Here is a 19,254-nt window from a genome sequence, read left to right as displayed (position 1 = left end):
GAATCCTTGAAATGGAGTTTGTAGACCTTGACGGTTAATAATAAGGTGGAGTCAAAAAGCCAATGGTGTTGGAAGCATCACTTCCGTTAAGACAGAAGTAACATTAGAGAGAGTGGCAGTGAGCCAGGAGTTAAAATCATTGAAAGATGAGGGGGCAGTGAGGTTTTTTAAATGAGAAGATCTGAACTCGGCTGTTTTAGGAAAGAGGGAGGGAGAGTGGTTTTGAAGTAGCAAAGGGAGCAAAGAGGACCCTTCATTTAGGAGGTACAAGAGCCGTGGAAAACTGAAAGCTACCACTTGAGGTGGCTGCAGGAGAAGTGTTATCTTCCTTGGAGAGCCAGTTTTCTGTAGAGCAAAAGGACCAGGGGTAGGGCCTTTTGTTGATCATGGGCTGTGACTTCTAGAGGGTCCAGTGGAAAGATTGCAGAAGCTGGGGAGTAATGGATATGCAGAGCTGTTTAATGATGGAGAGGATAGTCTGGAGCTTCTTGTAGGGACTTGTCTAAACAAGAATAACAGGCATATGTTCTCAAGTTCTCAATTATTGGATCGTAGAGAAAGTTGGGTGCCCAAGACTTGGTCTTGACTTCTGCAGAAGGAACCTTGGAGTCCTGGGAAGGAGTGGTCGGGGCTCCCTTTGACCCCTTTCCATAAAGGTGAAGAGGCTTGAGGTGGGTGGTCTTCCAGAGTCAAAGGTACATTCTTACCGTTTTCTGGGATGAACATCTTTTCCTGTATTTAAGAGCTGTTTGTGCTTCCTTTTCTGTGAACTGTCTGTATCCATCCTTTCCTCATTTCTAGGAGTCCTTGATATGTTAGGGACATATCTTGTTTGTTTTATGAATTGCATATATTTTTCCATTATTTTTTCTTTTTTGTTGTTTTGGCTGCGCCACACAGCTTGTGGGATCTTAGTTCCCGACCAGGGATCGAATCCAGGCCCTGGCAGTGAAAGCGCCAAGTCCTAACCACTGGACCGCCAGGGAACTCCTTCCATTATTCTTTTGACTTTGTTTTGTTGTTTTTTCCATTTAGAAAATTTTGATTTTTACATAGCTGAATTTATCAGTCTTACAGTGTTTAGAATTTTGAGTTATACGAGACTTGCCTTCTCCAGGGTTTTAGTAGAATTATCTCATGTTTTCTTTATGGTTTTGTTTTTTGTTTTATAATTAATAGACTGTTTTTTTAAATACAATTTTAGGTTTAGAAAAAAATTGAGGGCTTCCCTGGTGGCGCAGTGGTTGAGAGTCCGCCTGCCAATGCAGGGGACACGGGTTCGTGCCCCGGTCTGGGAAGATCCCACATGCCGCGGATCGGCTGGGCCCGTGAGCCATGGCCGCTGAGCCTGCGCGTCCGGAGCCTGTGCTCTGCAACGGGAGAGGCCACAGCAGTGAGAGGCCCGCGTACCGCAAATAAAAAAAGAAAAAAAAAAAAATTGAGCAGATAGTACGAAGAATTCCATAACCCACTCCCACCCTTTATATGCAGTTTCCCCTGTTATTAACATCTTGCATTAGTGTGGTATATGTTACAAATAATGAACCAATATTGATACATTATTATTAACTAAAGTCTATAGTTTACATTGGCTCACTCTATATTATACAGTTTTATGGGTTTTGACAAGCCCATAATGACTTATCCATTATTACAGTATCACACAGAGTAGTTTCACCATCCTTAAAATGTCCTGCACTCCCCCAATTCATCCCTCTCCTTTCTCTCTCTGAACCCCTGACAACCATTCATTTCTTTTTTTTTTTTTTTACTATTTCTATAATTTCGCCTTTTCCAAAATGTCATACAATTAGGATCATATAGTATGTATAGCCTTTTCAGAAGCCTGTGCACTGCAACGAAGAGCCCACGTGCCACAATGAAAGATCCCTCGTGCTACAGCTGAGGCCCGATGCAGCCAAAAAATAAATAATTATTAAAAAAATTTTTTTTTAAATTATGAGTCAAGACATACCAATTTTATTGTTTTTAGTGATTCCTCTCTCTCCCATATGTTATATTACATTGTATTCTGTTTCACTGAAATATACTCCAGTTTTATATGATCTGGGAAACTCAAAATATCATACTAAATTTAAGTATTCAGTGACTGTTATCTATACTTCCATTAACCCTCAATATTTAGTATGTAGAAGTTTACCTCCTTTTCTGATGAAGTCCTTCGGGCACGTGAACTTGTTCTTTAAATAGCCAAATAACATAATTTGTAGACTATATTCATGTTCCATCAGCTATCTCATAAGAAATACCTATTTAACAAGCTCAGAATCAGAATTTGATATTTGTATTCAGTGTTTTGCCCTTTTCCCCCTTGCGCTCTGTAGACTGTGTTTTATGTAATTTATATTATGAACCAAATATGTACTTTGAATATGCCATTGAATATACAATTATTATTCATTTCAGTTCTGATTTCTTTCACATTTTATAATATTAAGCTTATTTTATAGTTAATGTAATGCCTTTTTGCTTTTGAAAGCCACGCCCTATATTAGACTCCCTTTAGTGTTCAAGGAGGGTTTATATTCTCTGTTAATTAAAATTTTTTTTTACTTTGTTCAACAAAGATTTGAGGTCCCATATCTTTTAGTGTGTGCCTGCTGGGTACTAAGACCTATAAAAGTTATGCATACACATATCCCCTCCCCACTCCACAATACAGTTATACATATATCCCTGAATTGTGAGTTGTAGTAAAGCACTTTTTATAGCATGTAAAAAGAAAATGTAAAGTTTAAATCACTCTAAAGTAGCTTTGAAAGCTAATGTTGTAAAAGTAACTTGATAGAAGAATATGTTTGTGCTTTCTAGAACTAACATTGAGCATCTCTAAGTCCCTGGCATGATTCAGGGAGTAATGTAATAACATACTCAACAGGAAGCATTACAGTCCCCTTTTACAGATGAGGTCTGTCAAGCCTCAAATCTTTTTCTACTGAATCACTGTGCTGCTTTTGTCTAGCAGTAGATCTCAGCCCAGTGGTGGTTTAGGGATGGTTTTGGTTGTCACAATGACAGGAGGTTACTACTGACATTGATTAGGTGGGGACCAGAGATGTGATACGCCAGATAGTCTTGCAGTGCAGGAATTTTTCTGCCCCTATTTAGAAACATACTGTTAGTATCTTTGTACCGTTTCAGTCCTGCCTCAAAGGTGAGGAGAGGTTAACCGTGCAAGCACATTCATGAACTGTGCTATACACTGTTATTTCTGTTACTTTTTTTTTATATTGCTTTTCTTTTATATTTACAATACTTTAAAGAAAATGTCCTATTGTTCTTCTGTCAGGCCCCGTGAGGGGGATAATAAAGAGGTGGTACCCTCTTTTTGAAAAGTTGATTGATCTGAAATCATTGGTTTAGTAATAGGTGCAATAAGTAGTATTTGAATTCACTGCCTTTTCAATGGTAATAATTTCCTCAAGCATATAAAATCTCATCACAGTTTAACCTGGTATCTTTATAATACAAAAGTACTTTTCAATTAAGATGTAGAGATGAAACATATTTTTAAATAAGAGACTTTTAAAAACTTATACAAAGCATAAGATCTCACAAATTTTGACTCCTTTATCCAACTAAATCATTGAATATTTTTGGCTTTCTCCTTATATATTAATGGAAAGACCTTTTCAGGTAATCTCACTAACTGGTGACTAGAGATGAATGCTGAGCTATTTATCTGTCATACTGTACAACAACATACCTACAGGTAGATAGACATTTGTAAATAATGTGGTGACAGTTTTGGAAATGTACTCAGGGCTATTCAAAGAGATTTGAAATTTCATTTTTCTTTGAAAAGAGAACTGTAGGAATGCAAAATTAGTTTTAGTTTTCTTTGGTCCTCTTAACTCTAGATCTGAGCTACATCCTATGCATGTTTAACTTTCTGAATTTAACTGTATTCTTTTGCAGCCCCCTCAATTTTATTTTTCTTCAAAACTTGTTCTTCTGTCCATTTAGTGAGCTCTACGTGCTGTCTTAAATTCCAGTTCCCCTTTCTCTTACAGAGTGTGTATATCTCCCTGCACTGAGTATGACTCTTGCTCAGAGTATACATGTTTTAAACAACATGGCCCTGAATATACAAGCCATCTTCTTCACCTGGTGCTCAACATAACAGTTTTGCTTCAGTAATTGAGGAGAAATTGCCTGTATTGAGCATATTTGAGAGATGGCAGAATATGATCTGCAACAGTAACTCCCTAATCAAAGAAAATTGATTAACTGCCATTTTTGCCTTATTATCCTTACTTTGGAAACTCAGGAAACAGTACAATTCCATTACATTTTACAGTGGTGTGATTTGTGGTATGATCATTTATCACATAGTAAGTTAAGAGAGTTATTTTGGGGTTGGAAAACTGGGAAGGGTGAGAGAGAGTTCTTTCCTTGTTCTTGTCTGTATCCTTGACCTCTCCTATCTTTTTGTTTTCCAATCTCAAGATAAGGCAGAGAGAGGATGAGTCTTACAAAATGTTTTAAAATACCAAAATGGAGTTTTGGGAAGGGTTTTGAGAGAGATCAGGATTTGACTACGCTTTACGAAAGGTTGGTGGTGGAAACTGTTGGTAGACTCCTCTAAATGCACATGCAGATTTTATCTTAGCAGGTAATTTTACAAAATGCTTCATTAGTATGTATCAATAGTCCCTTTCCTCACATCCTGTGCTCCTCCCAGCACTACTTACTATGCATTTTCCCCTCATCACGTAATTTTTCAGAAATAGATTTTGCGAGTGCATGTACATTTTCCACATAGAAAGCAAACTCAGTGGAAGATGCAGAAGTTGGTAACAAATAGAGCTTTATAATGACGATTATTCAGTTATTCTAAATACTAATTATTGTACAACAGTGAAAATTCGTGTCTTTCCCATTTAGTTCAATGACTTCTTGAGCATCGGCCATGTTGAAGACATAGAACCTGAAAGATGGAGAGTGGTGTGGAGAGAGGGGAGCTGGAGTGAGAGGGTCTAGTGGAGAAGAGCCCCCTCCTAAGGCTTTCTTTTCGTGAAAGCCCACAGTACAGTGTATTGAGGTGGCCTGGAGTAATGTTGTGAATAATGAAACGGACTTTGATGCTTTAGTTCATCAGAGCTGACATATGCCGAGGCAGCTGTGTCCATTCATGAAAAGCCTGTTTTCTTGTCTGGTCTAGGATTCAAGGAGAAGACAGTAGAAGCCACAACTAGATGGAAGTACTGCCTTTTTTTCTCACTCTTGTATTAACTACGTGTCCGAGATCTATGCATAAAAAGATAATGTTTGGATGAACATAGTTTTGGCTGGGCTGACCATGCTTCCAATTTCCCTTGGATAGTTTCACTCTATGCCTGCTGTTCTTGTATTACGCCTGGTTAGCACCCCCTTACACTCTCAAAGGGGCACTCGTATAGATGATAAATTGTACAGACACTATATTTGTAGTCCATTTTCATTTGTCATTGAGAGGATAGTAGCCATAGACACCTACTTTAAATTCAATTATAACTCTTAAACCTTTTTAAAAAGAATATTTTAACTATAATTTTTTGTTGAATTGTAAGATTTATAATGAAATATATATAAATATACTTTCACATCTGTATTTTACTTATCGTTTTGTGGAAATACTGAAAAGCTGAATTGAGAAAAAACACGGAACAGAATGAGGTCGTTAAATACTAGATTTTTGTGGGTCACTTCTGTTGTTTAATAGCGCCAGTTTTATACACAGTTCTGAAGGGATTTTTTTTTTTAGCTTATTATACCTAAAAAGATATTGCTTTGTTGACATACATAAAGTGTTTGTCAGGACTTATAAACATTCTGGTTGGCTTTTTTGGGCATTATCCTTTTTATGGATGCAATAGCCAACTTTGCTTTGGTTCCAGACATGTCCTTGCCTTGGTTTTTAAAATTGGCTGTGGTTAAACATTTCAACAGTATAGAAATTAGTGAAATAAAAAGTAAAAAGTTCCATTTCAAAGCCCCTTTCTCCATCCTCTTTTCCAAAAGTCACCACAGTTTAGATTTCTTTCTTTAAAAAAAAAAAGTGTGGTTTATGAACAATACGTCAAAAATTTCATTTAAAATTTGGTGGTAAAGCAAGTATTGAGGATTATTTTCTAAAATGTTTTATTCACTGAGCTGAATCATCTTTTGATCGCTATTTTTAAATGATTTGAATTTTGGTATTTAGATAATTTGGCCTCTGCCAGTGCTTTGAAATGATAATTTTGTATTTGTCAACATGCTTTTCACAACTGCAAAAATTAGCATGAGGTCACAGATTCTGGCTTCTAAAATAAGTCCAACTGTAAAAAAGGCAGAATCTAAATAATGTTATATTATTTCTTCAGTCTAATGATGATGCTTTTAGACACTTTTAATACAAAATCAGTAGAATAAGAGCTGCAGAATCATGAGTCGAATGCTTGACATATAATAGGTATCCCATAAATACAATTTTTCCCCCTCTTTTTTCCATGCTCTTTAGGTGGAAAGCTTCCCAACAGGCAGTGAAACAGCCTTAGAAAGAGAAATTTTATTTTTTATTCTAATATCTCCCTATTAAAAATGACTTTTTTTCTGTTTATCATTAGTAATTGCATTTTCAATTCTTAAAGAAATTTTTTAGGACAATTATTCTTACTGGCCAATTTTCCCAGGGCTCAGTGTTGTTCAGATCACTTGATACTGTTTTCTCTTTTGTATGTGTGTGTCCAACTGTCCATTTCCTAAACTTCCATCCCAAGTGGAAGCTCTGTATGTCTGCAGTTAAATAGTAACTGTCCATTTCCCCCTTCTCTTAGCCACTGGTGACTTCTATTTTACTTGTATCTCCATGAATTCGCCTGTTTTGAGTACCACGTATAAGTGGAACCGTGTAATATTTCTCCTTTTGTGTCTGGCTTATTTCACTAAGTATGTCTTCAAGGTCCACCCATGTAGCATGTGTCAGAATTTCGTTCTTTTAGGCTGAATAGTATTCCATTGTATTTTGTTAATCTGTTCGTCTGTTGGTGGAGATTTGGCTGTTGTGAATAATGCTGCTCTGAGCATGGATGTACAGATGTCTGCTTCAATCCCTGCTTTCAGTTCTTTTATTTGCGTATTCAGCACATAGTGGTGGAGTTCCTGTGTCACGGGGCAGTTTTATGTCTGACTTTGTGAGAAGCTGTCAGACTTGTCCACAGTGGCTACGTTGTTTCGTTTCGCATCGCCATGGGCACCGCTGTGCATAAGGGTTCCCATTTCCCCACATCCCTGGCTGGTTGCCTCTTCCTTTTTAATGTGAAATCGTGTCTCACTGTGATTTCATGTGCAGCTCCCTAATGATGCTGAGCAGTTTTTCTTGTGCTTTCTGGACATTTATATATCTTCTTTGGAGAAATGCCTGTTTTGAGTCTTTTGCCCATTTTTGAATTGGATTATCATTTTTTTGTTGTTGAGAGGTAGGACCCCTTTATATATTCTGGATATTAATCCCTTATTAGATACGTCCTTCCGTTTCTATCAGGTTAATTTCATCCAATTAGTTAATTAGTTCATTTTATATATTTTTTCTTCTCTGGAAGTTTTATCGGGTTCTTTTTTGTATACCACTTCTTTCCTTTGCTATGTTGATGATTCCTTGTACATCCTTGATCATACTTAAAATAGCTTATATAATTTCCACATTTTCATTTGACTGAGTTTTCTCCTAGTTAAGTGTCACTTCTTCCTACTTCGTGTCACGTCTGGTAATTTTTGATTGAATGCTTAGTATTATGAATTTTATATTGTTGAATGCCAGGTTTTGTCATACTCCTGTTAAAGAATATTGGACTTGATTCTGTTAGAGGTTAGGCCTGGATCAGTTTTATTCTTCTGTGGCTTGTTTTTTAAGCTGTTATTGGATGGATTTAGAATAGTCTTTTGGGATGGTGTAGCCCTATCACCAAGGCCTAAACGCTCTGCTGCAAGGACTGTCCACTTTGGTATGAGCTCTGACAGCTGTGTGAGTTTTGGGAACCCTTCAAAGTAGAGCTGTCAGTCACTTTTTGTCCAGCCTGGTGGGCAGCAGACCTCAGTGGACCCATGCAGGTATCTAGCACTCTTTCTTCATATAGCTCCTCTACTCTGTCCTGCAAATTCTAGCTCCCACAGCCTGCCGGAATTCTGATTTCTGTCGCCTCACTTCAGTAAGATCACCACCATCTTCCTGGGATCAGCTTCTCTGTGCTGAGATCCAGAAACTGCCTTTAGACAGAAAGCCTATTTCGCTACCTGGAAAGTGCCCCTGGGTAGAAAGCTGAGGCAGACGTCTGTTTATCTAATTTGTGTTCTTTCTTAGAGATCATCATTCAGCGCTACCTGTGACCTGATGTCCCAAATGTATTTTAAATATATTTTTCCAGTTTTCTAATTATTTACAACAGGAGTGTAAGTCTGGTTCCAGTTATTCCATCGTGACTGGAAGTGGAAGTCTTGGTCTGTCATTTTATTTTCAAAACTTTCCATCTAGAATTAGCCCAGGATGCCTTATCTATGATCGTTAAGGAAGAGAGCCTGTTAATTTTGTTTGAAAAATTTAAAGGAACTTTTTAGTGTACAGTTTTTCAATTGTGTCATTAGTAAGAATTAAACTTCTCTACCATATTCTCCCTTTTGTATCATAGTCTATTGCCTTTTATAGTTAAGGGGAAAAAAAGTAGAATGTACTACTAATTGTTACATTTCTTATTTTTTAGACCTAAAGATTGTCTTCGGTCTATTATGAGGAGGGTGAACCATAAAGATCCTCATGTTGCTATGCAGGCTCTGACTGTGAGTGGTTTCATTTCAAGATCTACTGCAAAATTGTCTACCGAAATTGAGCCCTTTTAACTCCCTATTTTATTCTTTTAGCTTCTAGGAGCGTGTGTATCAAATTGTGGCAAAATTTTTCACTTAGAAGTATGTTCAAGAGATTTTGCTAGTGAAGTAAGCAACGTATTAAACAAGGTAAGGCACATTATTTCTAGAAATGAATTAGCACTGTCTTCTTTCTTCATATATTTTATTGTTCAGTTCTTCACATTTTAAATCACAAAGGACTAGTCTGTGCTTTTTTTTTAACTCTTTCTAGGCTACGTCTGTCCGTGTATACGTCCATGTTAGGTTTTGCTGAGGAGACTACACATTTATGTAACTTGGAGATTTGGTTTTGGCCAAAAGCCAGATTAGAATATATTTAACCTCTTTTCTTCACCATTCCTTTCTTCTGATGAAAAATATGTGTATTTCTCTGAATAAGAGGTACCAGTTTACTCTAGGCACAGTTTTTATAACCATTTTTTTTTTTTAGTCACAGAGGTCATCTACTTAACTGAATGTAGAGTTAAAAATTCAAATCCAGGGCTTCCCTGGTGGCGCAGTGGTTGAGCGTCTGCCTGCCGATGCAGGGGACACGGGTTCGTGCCCCGGTCCGGGAGGATCCCACATGCCACGGAGCGGCTGAGCCCGTGAGCCATGGCCGCTGAGCCTGCGCGTCCGGAGCCTGTGCTCCGCAACGGGAGAGGCCACAAGTGAGAGGCCCGCTTACCGCAAAAAAAAAAAAAAAAAAAAAAAAATTCAAATCCAGCAATTTAAGGAATTAAAAAAATTTAATTTACTAAGTAATATGTGAGTTTTCTCAGTAAAAATTCATGCATTCTAAAGGTAATTATTTCTGGCCTTTTTGGGGGGGGATAATTATATATAAAAAATGTTTTAAGTGTTAAAAGGGACAATGCTTCATGTTTTTTGGAAAAAATGAGTATTTCCAGATTTTAGTAGGAAATAGTACATAAATAAGAATTTAAAATTCTGTACTCCTTTTAGAACATGGTTATGTGATAATTTTTTCCTGTTCTGCTTTATTCAGTTATATTTATGTATTTTGTGCTAATTATTTACCATTCTTTTGATGTCCTGAATGTCCATCAAAATGTACAACGGTTTATGAAGAGATTCTAATGTAATATTTTCCTTAACTGAAGATTTGTACTCAGTATTTAGTAACGTGAACAACTTTAAAAAGCAAACAGTTGCGTATAGGAGAAAGAACTCTTTATTTTTCAAATATTTTACAGTGAACATATTGGTTTTATACTTAAGGGGGAAATGTTATTTTGAAGAAATGAAGTTTCCAGGAATATCGGCATATAGTAGACCTCATGCCAGGCCTCAGATAATTAAGTAACTGGGTAAAAACACAGCCATGCACATTAAAAGTCAGGAATTAGGAATAAAGGAATTGTACTATTTATTCTCTCTTTCCAACTTAGTTTTCATTGGTTTGCAAAAAAGAAAACAAACTTTTCTATGTCTTCCTCATAGACAACACTTGCTTAGTTGCAAAATACTCTGAAAAGTCCTGTCTTTCTGACCTCCAGAATAAGTTACTATATATCTAATGTCTTAATATGTTATGAGGTATGTGGTGGTATCATCTATTTTTTTTCATAGTGTGGAAATAAAACTAGTTTATTTCTAGTAACTATCTGTATTTTCTTATGTGTCATCTATAGCTAGGGATAATTTATGATTTAAAAAGATCTGCAACACTTTATAAGTTTTATATTTACGGTATCTGTATTAAATCATTTGCCAGGAAATTAGTGCTTTTTTATTAATTTTTTTTCTCTATTTTTAAGGGTCATCCTAAAGTGTGTGAAAAATTAAAGGCTCTTATGGTTGAATGGACGGATGAATTTAAGAATGATCCACAACTTAGTCTAATATCAGCAATGATTAAGAACCTTAAGGAACAAGGTGTTACATTTCCAGCTATTGGCTCTCAGGTATTTTATATAAATTTGTGTGTGTTCTACAGTTCGTTTCTCTAAAGTAGCTATGTTTATTTGAGTTTTTCCTCCAAACCCAGGTATTTTTTAATACTCCAGAGGAATTTTTGTTAATAATAATAATCTTGCATATAAAGTTGCCAGAAAAATATAGTGGAATGTTAATGTGTTCCAACTTCTATTTCCCCACTGTTTCTCCTTCTTTATTAATGAATTCATTTAACGTTTTTGCAATTAAAAAAATTTTAATATAATTTTAATAATACAGACAAAATTGCTTTATTAGGTAGTACTGACATTCTTGTTAAATGCTCTTGGTGCTGTAATTTTATCTACAAAGAATGACAGCTCAAAAATCAGGTTTCCTTAAAGTTTAAGGATGTGTTTAGAGGTTCTTTGGATTATGAAATTTATGAGCACCTGTATTAAAAAATGGTAGGGAGATAAAAGGGGGTCATTGGGAAGAAAAATTCCCCTTAAGAGCTGACCAGCACGTACGTGTCTTCTTTCTTTTTCCTAATAAATATGATTGACTGAAAGTGTTAACTTGCCTTAAAAAAAAATTATGTAATGAGCTCAATCTCTAATTTACGTCATATAGGAGAAAAAAAGGAAGATTATCTCTTTTATTCCTTTTCTATTCCGGTAGCCATCCTTTAGGATGCCTAACTAACTAAGTAGGCTTAAAGTGTGTGGTAACTTACTGCACTGTCTTTCCCCATTGTATGGCTTGGGGTAGAATATAATGAGTGATGTGAAAGCATGAGCAGAAAACTCTTAGTTGTAGAGGGCTCACATTCAGGGTTTTGACCATTTCAAGGGAATTATGAAGTGGTTCATCCAGACTTATCTAGACTTTCTTCCCAAGGCACTTCTAATTTATGTAGGTACTCTTGAGATGTGAAAACCTAGAAATATATTTTGGAGATAAAGGAAGAGAGGATATTTTTCTTCTTATTTGAAAAAATTTGGCTTATGAATAGTTTTACAATGATAAATTACATCTTTGAGAAGTAGTCATTCATAATTGATAGCTCATTTTTACTACCTCAGAATAATTTCTAAATCTGTATAATTAAGGAATAATTTTATGCAGAATAATCCAAGATATCTTATAATAAGATATCCTTGACAATAGAAGCAATGTTTAATTATCGAAGAGTAGACTCACTATGGAGAACAAAAGAGTGTAGTTGCTTAGTGGAATGGCAGGTTCTGTATTCTGAGAACCTGTTCCAGAGCTTGTTACTTACAGTGTGGTTGGTTGGCCATCATCATCACCACCTGGAAGCTTGTGAGAACTGTAACATCTCATTCACGGGTGGAAATGTGCCTCCATAGCAGTGGACTCATTGTGTCCATTTTAACAAGCCCCCCGATGACTCTGTTTTGAGCAGCACGACTCTTGAGGACAGCTTTCAGTGCAGGTGAAAACTGCATTTCAGTCCCTGTAAGAGAAGGAAGAAGAGTTACTGATCCATTTGATATGTAGCTTTGTTTGGTTAACCTAGAATCTCAGATAGTTGTGGGAACAGCTCTAGTGATCCTCTAATCTAATCCCCTCATTTTACAGATGAGGATACTGAGACCCAGAATGGTTAAGTGACTTGCCCAGGGCCACAGCTAGTAGTTGACAGAGCTGGAACTAGGACACAGGCCTCCTGACTCTCAGTCCAGTGTTCCTTCCACTACACGATCCTGCCTTCCGTTTGATATTGAGGTTAGTAGATATGTGTCTGTCCGGACTAGGCTTCGAAGGACAAGAAGTGGAGTGAACACTGGCAAGAGCGTTTACGTACTAATTGGTGTAGATGTGAGACTACTCTCCTGTTCAGAAGATTCAGGGTGTAGATCAGCAATAGTAAAGTTAAGAGTTACTTTTCTTTTTTGCATCTAGATCTTATAAAATATGTGAAAGCTCATTTTGTTATAGTTGCTGTCTTTCAACCACAAGAAATATGTAAAATGCGTATAAAGTAACCTATGATGAGGTAGAATGGTGATGTTTTTAATAGTAGTTTCTGAAGAGGTTTTCATTGAAAACCATGTTTGTAAAGAGCTTCATGTTTAATTAAAAAAATCTATCATCTGGGATCAACTGCAGAAGTCCCTCCAAATCTTACAGCCACTTAGTTGCTTAAGCTGTTACTACATTTTAATCAGACTAGACCTTTGTTAGCATATTTTTAAAAAAGATTCTGGAAACAAGAGAATTTTTTAAAGTATATTTTTTCATACAAGTACAGAAGAAAATAATATAAAAATATTAAGAAAAGTGATACTTGAGTCACCTAACTCTTGCTGCTGTGGTTCTCTTAGCACTGACTTTGGACACTGAGGTTGAAGTGATGCTGGCACTGCTACTGTGTTTGACTGGTTAATCAGACAAGTAGCGTTGCTATACTTGGAACCTGATGATAGAAAGGAACTTTGAAAAGAGAGCAGTTCAGGAATGTAGGGCTTAATATAGCTTGTTTCTGCACTTCCTACTTGACCAGTAGAGATCCCTTCTCAGAACACAAAAGATCAATATGTCTATTTTGTGAAGTTCACAAATTGTGAAAAAAAATTCATATATAACAATAAGGTTGCCTCTGATGAAGCATACGTTCAATTTTCAGAAGTGTATGATAATTAAAATATTTTTATTTAAGGAAGTTTACAACTAGAGGTGGGTCAGATTGAGAGTGCTTGAAGTTCTATTCACTGAATACAAAAGCTCTCTTCTAATCAGCTTTTCTAAAAATAAATGCCTTGTGTATTTGTTTGACATTATAAATATATTAAGTGAAGACTATTGCACGGTATTTACTATAATGTTGACTATTTTGCCTTTCATTTACTCAACAATCATTTATGAGCTCTTGTAATATTTAGCCCCATATACCCTCAAGGAACATGCAGCCTGGTTATGGAGACAGATATGTAAGCAGAGAATTATAATAGGAGCTGAGATTTATTGCCTGTTACTATGTACTGGGCAGTGATCTAAGTGGTATGCATTTGTTAATTTGAATATTTTTTAGAATTTCATTTTTCTTAATTGATGGCTTTGGGAATTACAGTATACATTTGTAACTTGTCACAGTCTATTTTGAGTTAATAGCGAATTATTTCACGTAAAATGTAGAAACCTTGCAACTGTAGAGAGTTTATTTACTCCCTACTTCAGCACCCTTTGTGCTGTAGTTATCACATGTATGGCATGTATCACCTCTGCATACATTTTAAGCCCAGGAGACAACGTTATATACTCTGTGATTTAAACCCTGAATGGCCTTCATTGCATCTGACTTTGGAAGCTACGTGTGCTGATTTAATCCTCATGACAGCTCGTGGTGTGTGGGCCATTGTTGTCCTCATTTCGTAGATAAGGAACTTGAGGCCAAAGGAGGCTTTTAGGCGCTCAGGGTTCATGTGTTAGAAGGTGGTGCATCTGGGGTTTGAACCGCATTAGCCTGACTCCCCATTAGCCTGATTCCCCAGCTTGCGTCCTTAACTGTCCTTAACTACCCGAATCATATAATACCTTGTTTAAAAGTGTTACCAGAGGGGCACAGAGGAGGGAAGGCTTAATGAGAGGCTTTAGGAACGTTTCACTGAGAAAGTGATTTTCAGCTGTTCACTGACTGGTGGGTTGAATCTCACTAGGAAACAATGTGGATGGAGTACAGTGAGCCAGAGGGGAGGACGTCATGAGTAGAAGCAAACGTGTGTCACAGCGTGTGTGTGTGTGTGTGTGTGTGTGTGTGTGTGTGTGTGTGTGTGTGTGTGTGTGTGTGCGCGCGCGCGCACGCACACACACCAACAGTTTCTGGTAACTGATAGAGTGGTTGAAAAATGAGGCTGGAGTCTCATTGGCCTCGATGGCCACACAAAAACTCAGCAGCCATTAAGACTTTAGAAGCTTGTAATTCTGTAAGTGTGAATCAATGTATGTATTTATTTACTTGTACACTACCTTATATACAAAATATGTTTAAGAGGTACAGTAATATATTGTCAAAATTAACTGCTAGTATTTTGGTTTATAAAATAGTATAATTTTTTTTTTTTTTGCGGTACGTGGGCCTCTCACTGTTGTGGCCTCTCCCATTGCGGAGCACAGGCTCCGGACGCGCAGGCTCAGTGGCCATGGCTCACGGACCCAGCCGCTCCGCGGCATGTGGGATCTTCCCGGACCGGGGCACGAACCCGTGTCCCCTGCATCGGCAGGTGGACTCTCAACCACTGCGCCACCAGGGAAGCCCGAAAATAGTATAATTTTATGAGCATTTGTATTACTGTATATCAGTCTGGAATCCTAAAGATAACATTCTGACTTTTGATCTGGAAGGAAACAGTAAAACTCTTGAATAGATATTTAAAAAATTTTTAAACTGCTTGTTTTTAAAGTAGTCACCTCCTTCCCACTCTCAACCCCTTTTTGTTGAAATCTCCTCTAGTCTGTCTTCTCTGGTTTGTATAGTTCTGCTTCTAGTTTAACCTCCACACAAACCTGGGAGAGTGTGGCTAGACTGTTAACCCTAAGAAAACAAACTCTCTCAGTCTGTTTTCTCCAGTTCTACCTGTTCTCTGGCTCCTTTCAAAGAGGAGGCTGCTCAGGTTCAGATTTCTTTCTTGTTCAGAAGTCTGTGGTGGATTGATGGGAAGGGTCTTGTGAGTTCTTAGATTAGTTGGGGGTAGGAAAATTTGAGAACAACTTTCAAATATCATTTTCCTTTTTTGTGTTAGGCTGCAGAACAAGCAAAAGCAAGCCCAGCTCTGGTAGCCAAGGATCCTGGTACTGTGGCTAACAAAAAAGAAGAAGAAGATTTAGCGAAAGGTACATTTTTAAGTCCCTGATCATGGAAAGAAGATAGGTCTCTTACTTGATGTTTATTTTCCCCCAAGATATTTAAAAATAAAAGAAATAGGAGTTCACAGCTAAAGTTGAAATTACTTGTTCTCCTTTGTTCCTCTCTTCAGTGTCACTTTTTTCCTCTCCTCTTCCGAGGCAACTGCTATCATGTATGTCCGTTCAGTCTATGTTTCTATAATGTTTTTACTACACTATCTATGTGTCCATAAACAATACCAAATACTTTTTTGTGTCCAACAAATTCTTTTTCATAAATAGTGTACTCTAGGTATCATCTACAACTTGTTTTTTTCATGCAACAATATGTTTGAGATCTGTTCATAATGAGACATGTATATCAAATTCATCTGTTTTAACTGCTGTGTAATATTCCAGTGAACTAATAAATATCTGCTGTAATTTATCCTCCTACTGATGTACAGCTGGGTTTTCTGATTTTTTTTTTTTACAACAAGTAAAAAAAAACAAGTAAGCTGCACTTGTAACAAGTAAGTTATAACAAGTAACTGCACTGAGTATCCTTGTCCACCTTCTCTTGTGTGTGTGTGTGTGTGTGTGTGTGTGTGTGTGAGAGAGAGAGAGATTTTGTTTTGTGGTATTGTTGGCTTATGGAGTAGGTACATCTTTAACTTTGCTAAATAGTTATAGTATTTCCTTTTCTATCAGCAGTGTATGAAAGCTTTTATTATTCACTTATTCTTTTTAGACTCATGACATTTGCTATTGTCAGTTTAATTTTTGTGAATCTGATGAGTTTGAAATGATACCTAATTGTTTTTAATTTTTATTTTCTTGATTGCTAGTGAGGTTCAGTCCTTTTTTGAACGTTTATTAGCTGTTCTGATTGTCTCTCTTTCTGTTTTTTTTCTAATAATGATGTATACAACATCTTTATTTTGGATATTAATCTTTTGCCTGTTATATCTGTTATAGATATCTACTCTTGGGTTTTGGCTTGCAATTTAAACTTTGATAATGGCATGTTTTATTAAACAAGTTTTAAATTTTCATGTAGTCAAAATTTTTCCTTTTCTTTTATGATTTTGGGTTTTTTTTTTAATGTCTTAAGATATTTTTCTCTCCCCCAGGATCCTGAAAGATATTTTTCTATGATAATTTTAAAGTTTTGTTTTCCCATCTGGTCTTTTATTCATCTAGAACAGAAATGGAAGGGAAGACGGGGTTATGTGTTGCACTGAAAGCAGGGTAGTCAATTCATTAAGATTATGTTACAGAGCCTGTGTGACACATGGTGATGGCCTGTATTAGGGGAGGAGATAGAGCAGACACATTTGAAATCTATTTTGGGGGATTTGTTAGGTGAGACTTTACTGTAGTTATTTCCAAATTCCAGTTCTTAGACTAATTACCTAAGAATGACCTTTGGAACAATAAAATGTAGGTTCTCAGATACTTCCTTTGAGACTCCTATTTAGTAAGCCCCCAGTGAAGACTCAAGCTTGGGACTTTGGACTTCCCAAGTGATTTTGTTTATTATTTGGTAAACTTAAGCTACAGAAATACATTGAAAAGATGAAAGAAAATATAAAATATCTGCAGCTAAATTAAACAAAATTGATTTGAGTTTATGTCTTTGTATTACCCAGAATATTTAAAATTGTACCTGTTCAGTAAAAATAGTCATCATGCTGTTCAGTTTTTTTTTAGTTTATTTTTTAAGCTCTCAGTGTGAATGAATGAATAAAATTGATGACATTATTTTCAATATATTATATCAGGATATGTCGTAGTTTCCCTCTACATTATTAGAAGAAGAATACTTTTTACCTTCAGATATCTTTTTGTACTTCTTAGGATTGCTGGGTATATTAACATTTGGGGTCTTTTTAAACCCATTATTTTCCAGCCATTGAGTTGTCGCTGAAGGAACAAAGGCAGCAGTCAACCACCCTTTCCAATTTGTATCCAAGCACATCTAATCTCTTAACTAACCACCAACACGAAGGCCGAAAAGTTCGTGCTATATACGACTTTGAAGCTGCTGAAGATAACGAACTTACTTTTAAAGCTGGAGAAATTATTACAGTTCTTGATGACAGGTGATGGTTACTATTAAGTTGAACATTCATGTGAAAATACATAACATATTCTGTGTTTCATATTATTCTTGCTGAATGCCTTATCAAACGTAATAAAATCAAATACTGATGCAGGTAGTTTTTCTGTAGGACGGTCGGTTGCTTTGCTTGTGTCATACTGTCTGGATTCGTATTTTGTAGCTTAAGTTTTCCTCGTCTGTCATTTAAATGGGTTTTATATGTCTTGGAGGGCTAGTTTACTCTATTCATTTTTGGTTCCATCTTATAATATAGATTGTTAAATTAGTAAAAAAAAAAGGTTAAGATTTTAGAAAATACACCAAATATATATATATGTATATATATGGAATTTATAAGAAATACAAAATATATTGAATTAATTTATTTGCACAGAATAGTATATCAGTGTGGAACAAATTCATTTTACATGGTGTTATATACGTTATATCATAGGGGAGGTGATACAGTGCATCTGTTTTTTTACTACAGCTTTATGTTTACTTGAAAATTAGTTGTTACTGATGATGATTACTCATAATGAAGTGCTAAAATTTGCAAGTGTTTTTTTTTTTAAGTCTTTATTTTTTTTAAAGGGAGAGCTGACCTGGCAGTTTTTTTTAAAATAAATTTTTACTTATTTTGTTTATTTTTATTTTTGGCTGCATTGGGTCTTTGTTGCTGCATGTGGGCTTTCTCTAGTTGTGGCGAGCGGGAGCTGCTCTTCATTGCGGTGCGCGGGCTTCTCATTGCGGTGGCTTCTCTTGTTGCGGAGCATGGGCTCTAGGTGCACAGGCTTCAGTAATTGTGGCACGCGGGCTCAGTAGCTGTGTCTCATGGGCTCTAGCGCGCGGGCTCAGTACTTGTGGTGCACGGGCTTAGTTGCTGTGCGGCATGTGGGATCTTCCCAGACCAGGGCTCGAACCTGTCTCTCCTGCCTTGGCAGGCGGATTCTTAACCACTGCACCACCAGGGAAGCCTAAATCTTTGTTTTTGAGGTTGGATAAATGCATTAGGTTTTTTTGTTTGTTTCGTTTTAATATTTATGTATTTATTTATTTGGTCGCACCAGGTCTTAGTTGCAGCAGGCGGGCTCCTCAGTGTGGCTCACTGGCTCCTTAGTTGCAGCACGCGGGCTCCTTAGTTGTGGCAGGTGGGCTCCTTAGTTGTGGCTCCAGGCCTTCTTAGTTGTGGCACATGGGCTCCTTAGTTGTGGTGTGTGAACTCTTGGTTGTGGCATGCGTGTGGAATCTAGTTCCCTGACCAGGGATTGAACCTGGGCCCCCTGCATTGGGAGCATGGAGTCTTATCCACTGTGCCACCAGGGAAGTCCCTGCATGTGGTTTTTAAAGATCAATTCAAATACATTTAAGATTATTCTTATAGTACCACACTTACATACTAATATGTTTTCTTGAATGGAAGAAAATGAAGTAAAGTTTGAGCTGGTTAGCTGGAAGTTACACAAAACCTTGATCATTCATTCATTCAAAAAGTATTTATTGAGCACTTGCTAGCT

At 36.7% G+C, this 19,254-nt stretch overlaps 1 protein-coding gene across 1 annotated transcript in view; it reads left to right on the top strand.

Moving 5' to 3' along the window:
* Positions 1-19,254, top strand: part of STAM (signal transducing adaptor molecule) — a 68,373-nt gene that overhangs the window by 23,930 nt on the left and 25,189 nt on the right. Inside the window, exons 3-7 of the mRNA XM_030832380.2 lie at positions 8,742-8,817; positions 8,899-8,994; positions 10,668-10,814; positions 15,552-15,642; positions 17,546-17,738. Coding sequence (XP_030688240.1) covers positions 8,742-8,817; positions 8,899-8,994; positions 10,668-10,814; positions 15,552-15,642; positions 17,546-17,738 — 603 coding nt within the window. The remainder of the gene's footprint in view (positions 1-8,741; positions 8,818-8,898; positions 8,995-10,667; positions 10,815-15,551; positions 15,643-17,545; positions 17,739-19,254) is intronic.

The sequence above is a fragment of the Globicephala melas genome, chromosome 2 (assembly GCF_963455315.2).
Source record: "Globicephala melas chromosome 2, mGloMel1.2, whole genome shotgun sequence".
Classification (NCBI taxonomy): Eukaryota; Metazoa; Chordata; class Mammalia; order Artiodactyla; family Delphinidae; genus Globicephala; species Globicephala melas.
This window is presented reverse-complemented; position numbering and strand designations above follow the sequence as displayed.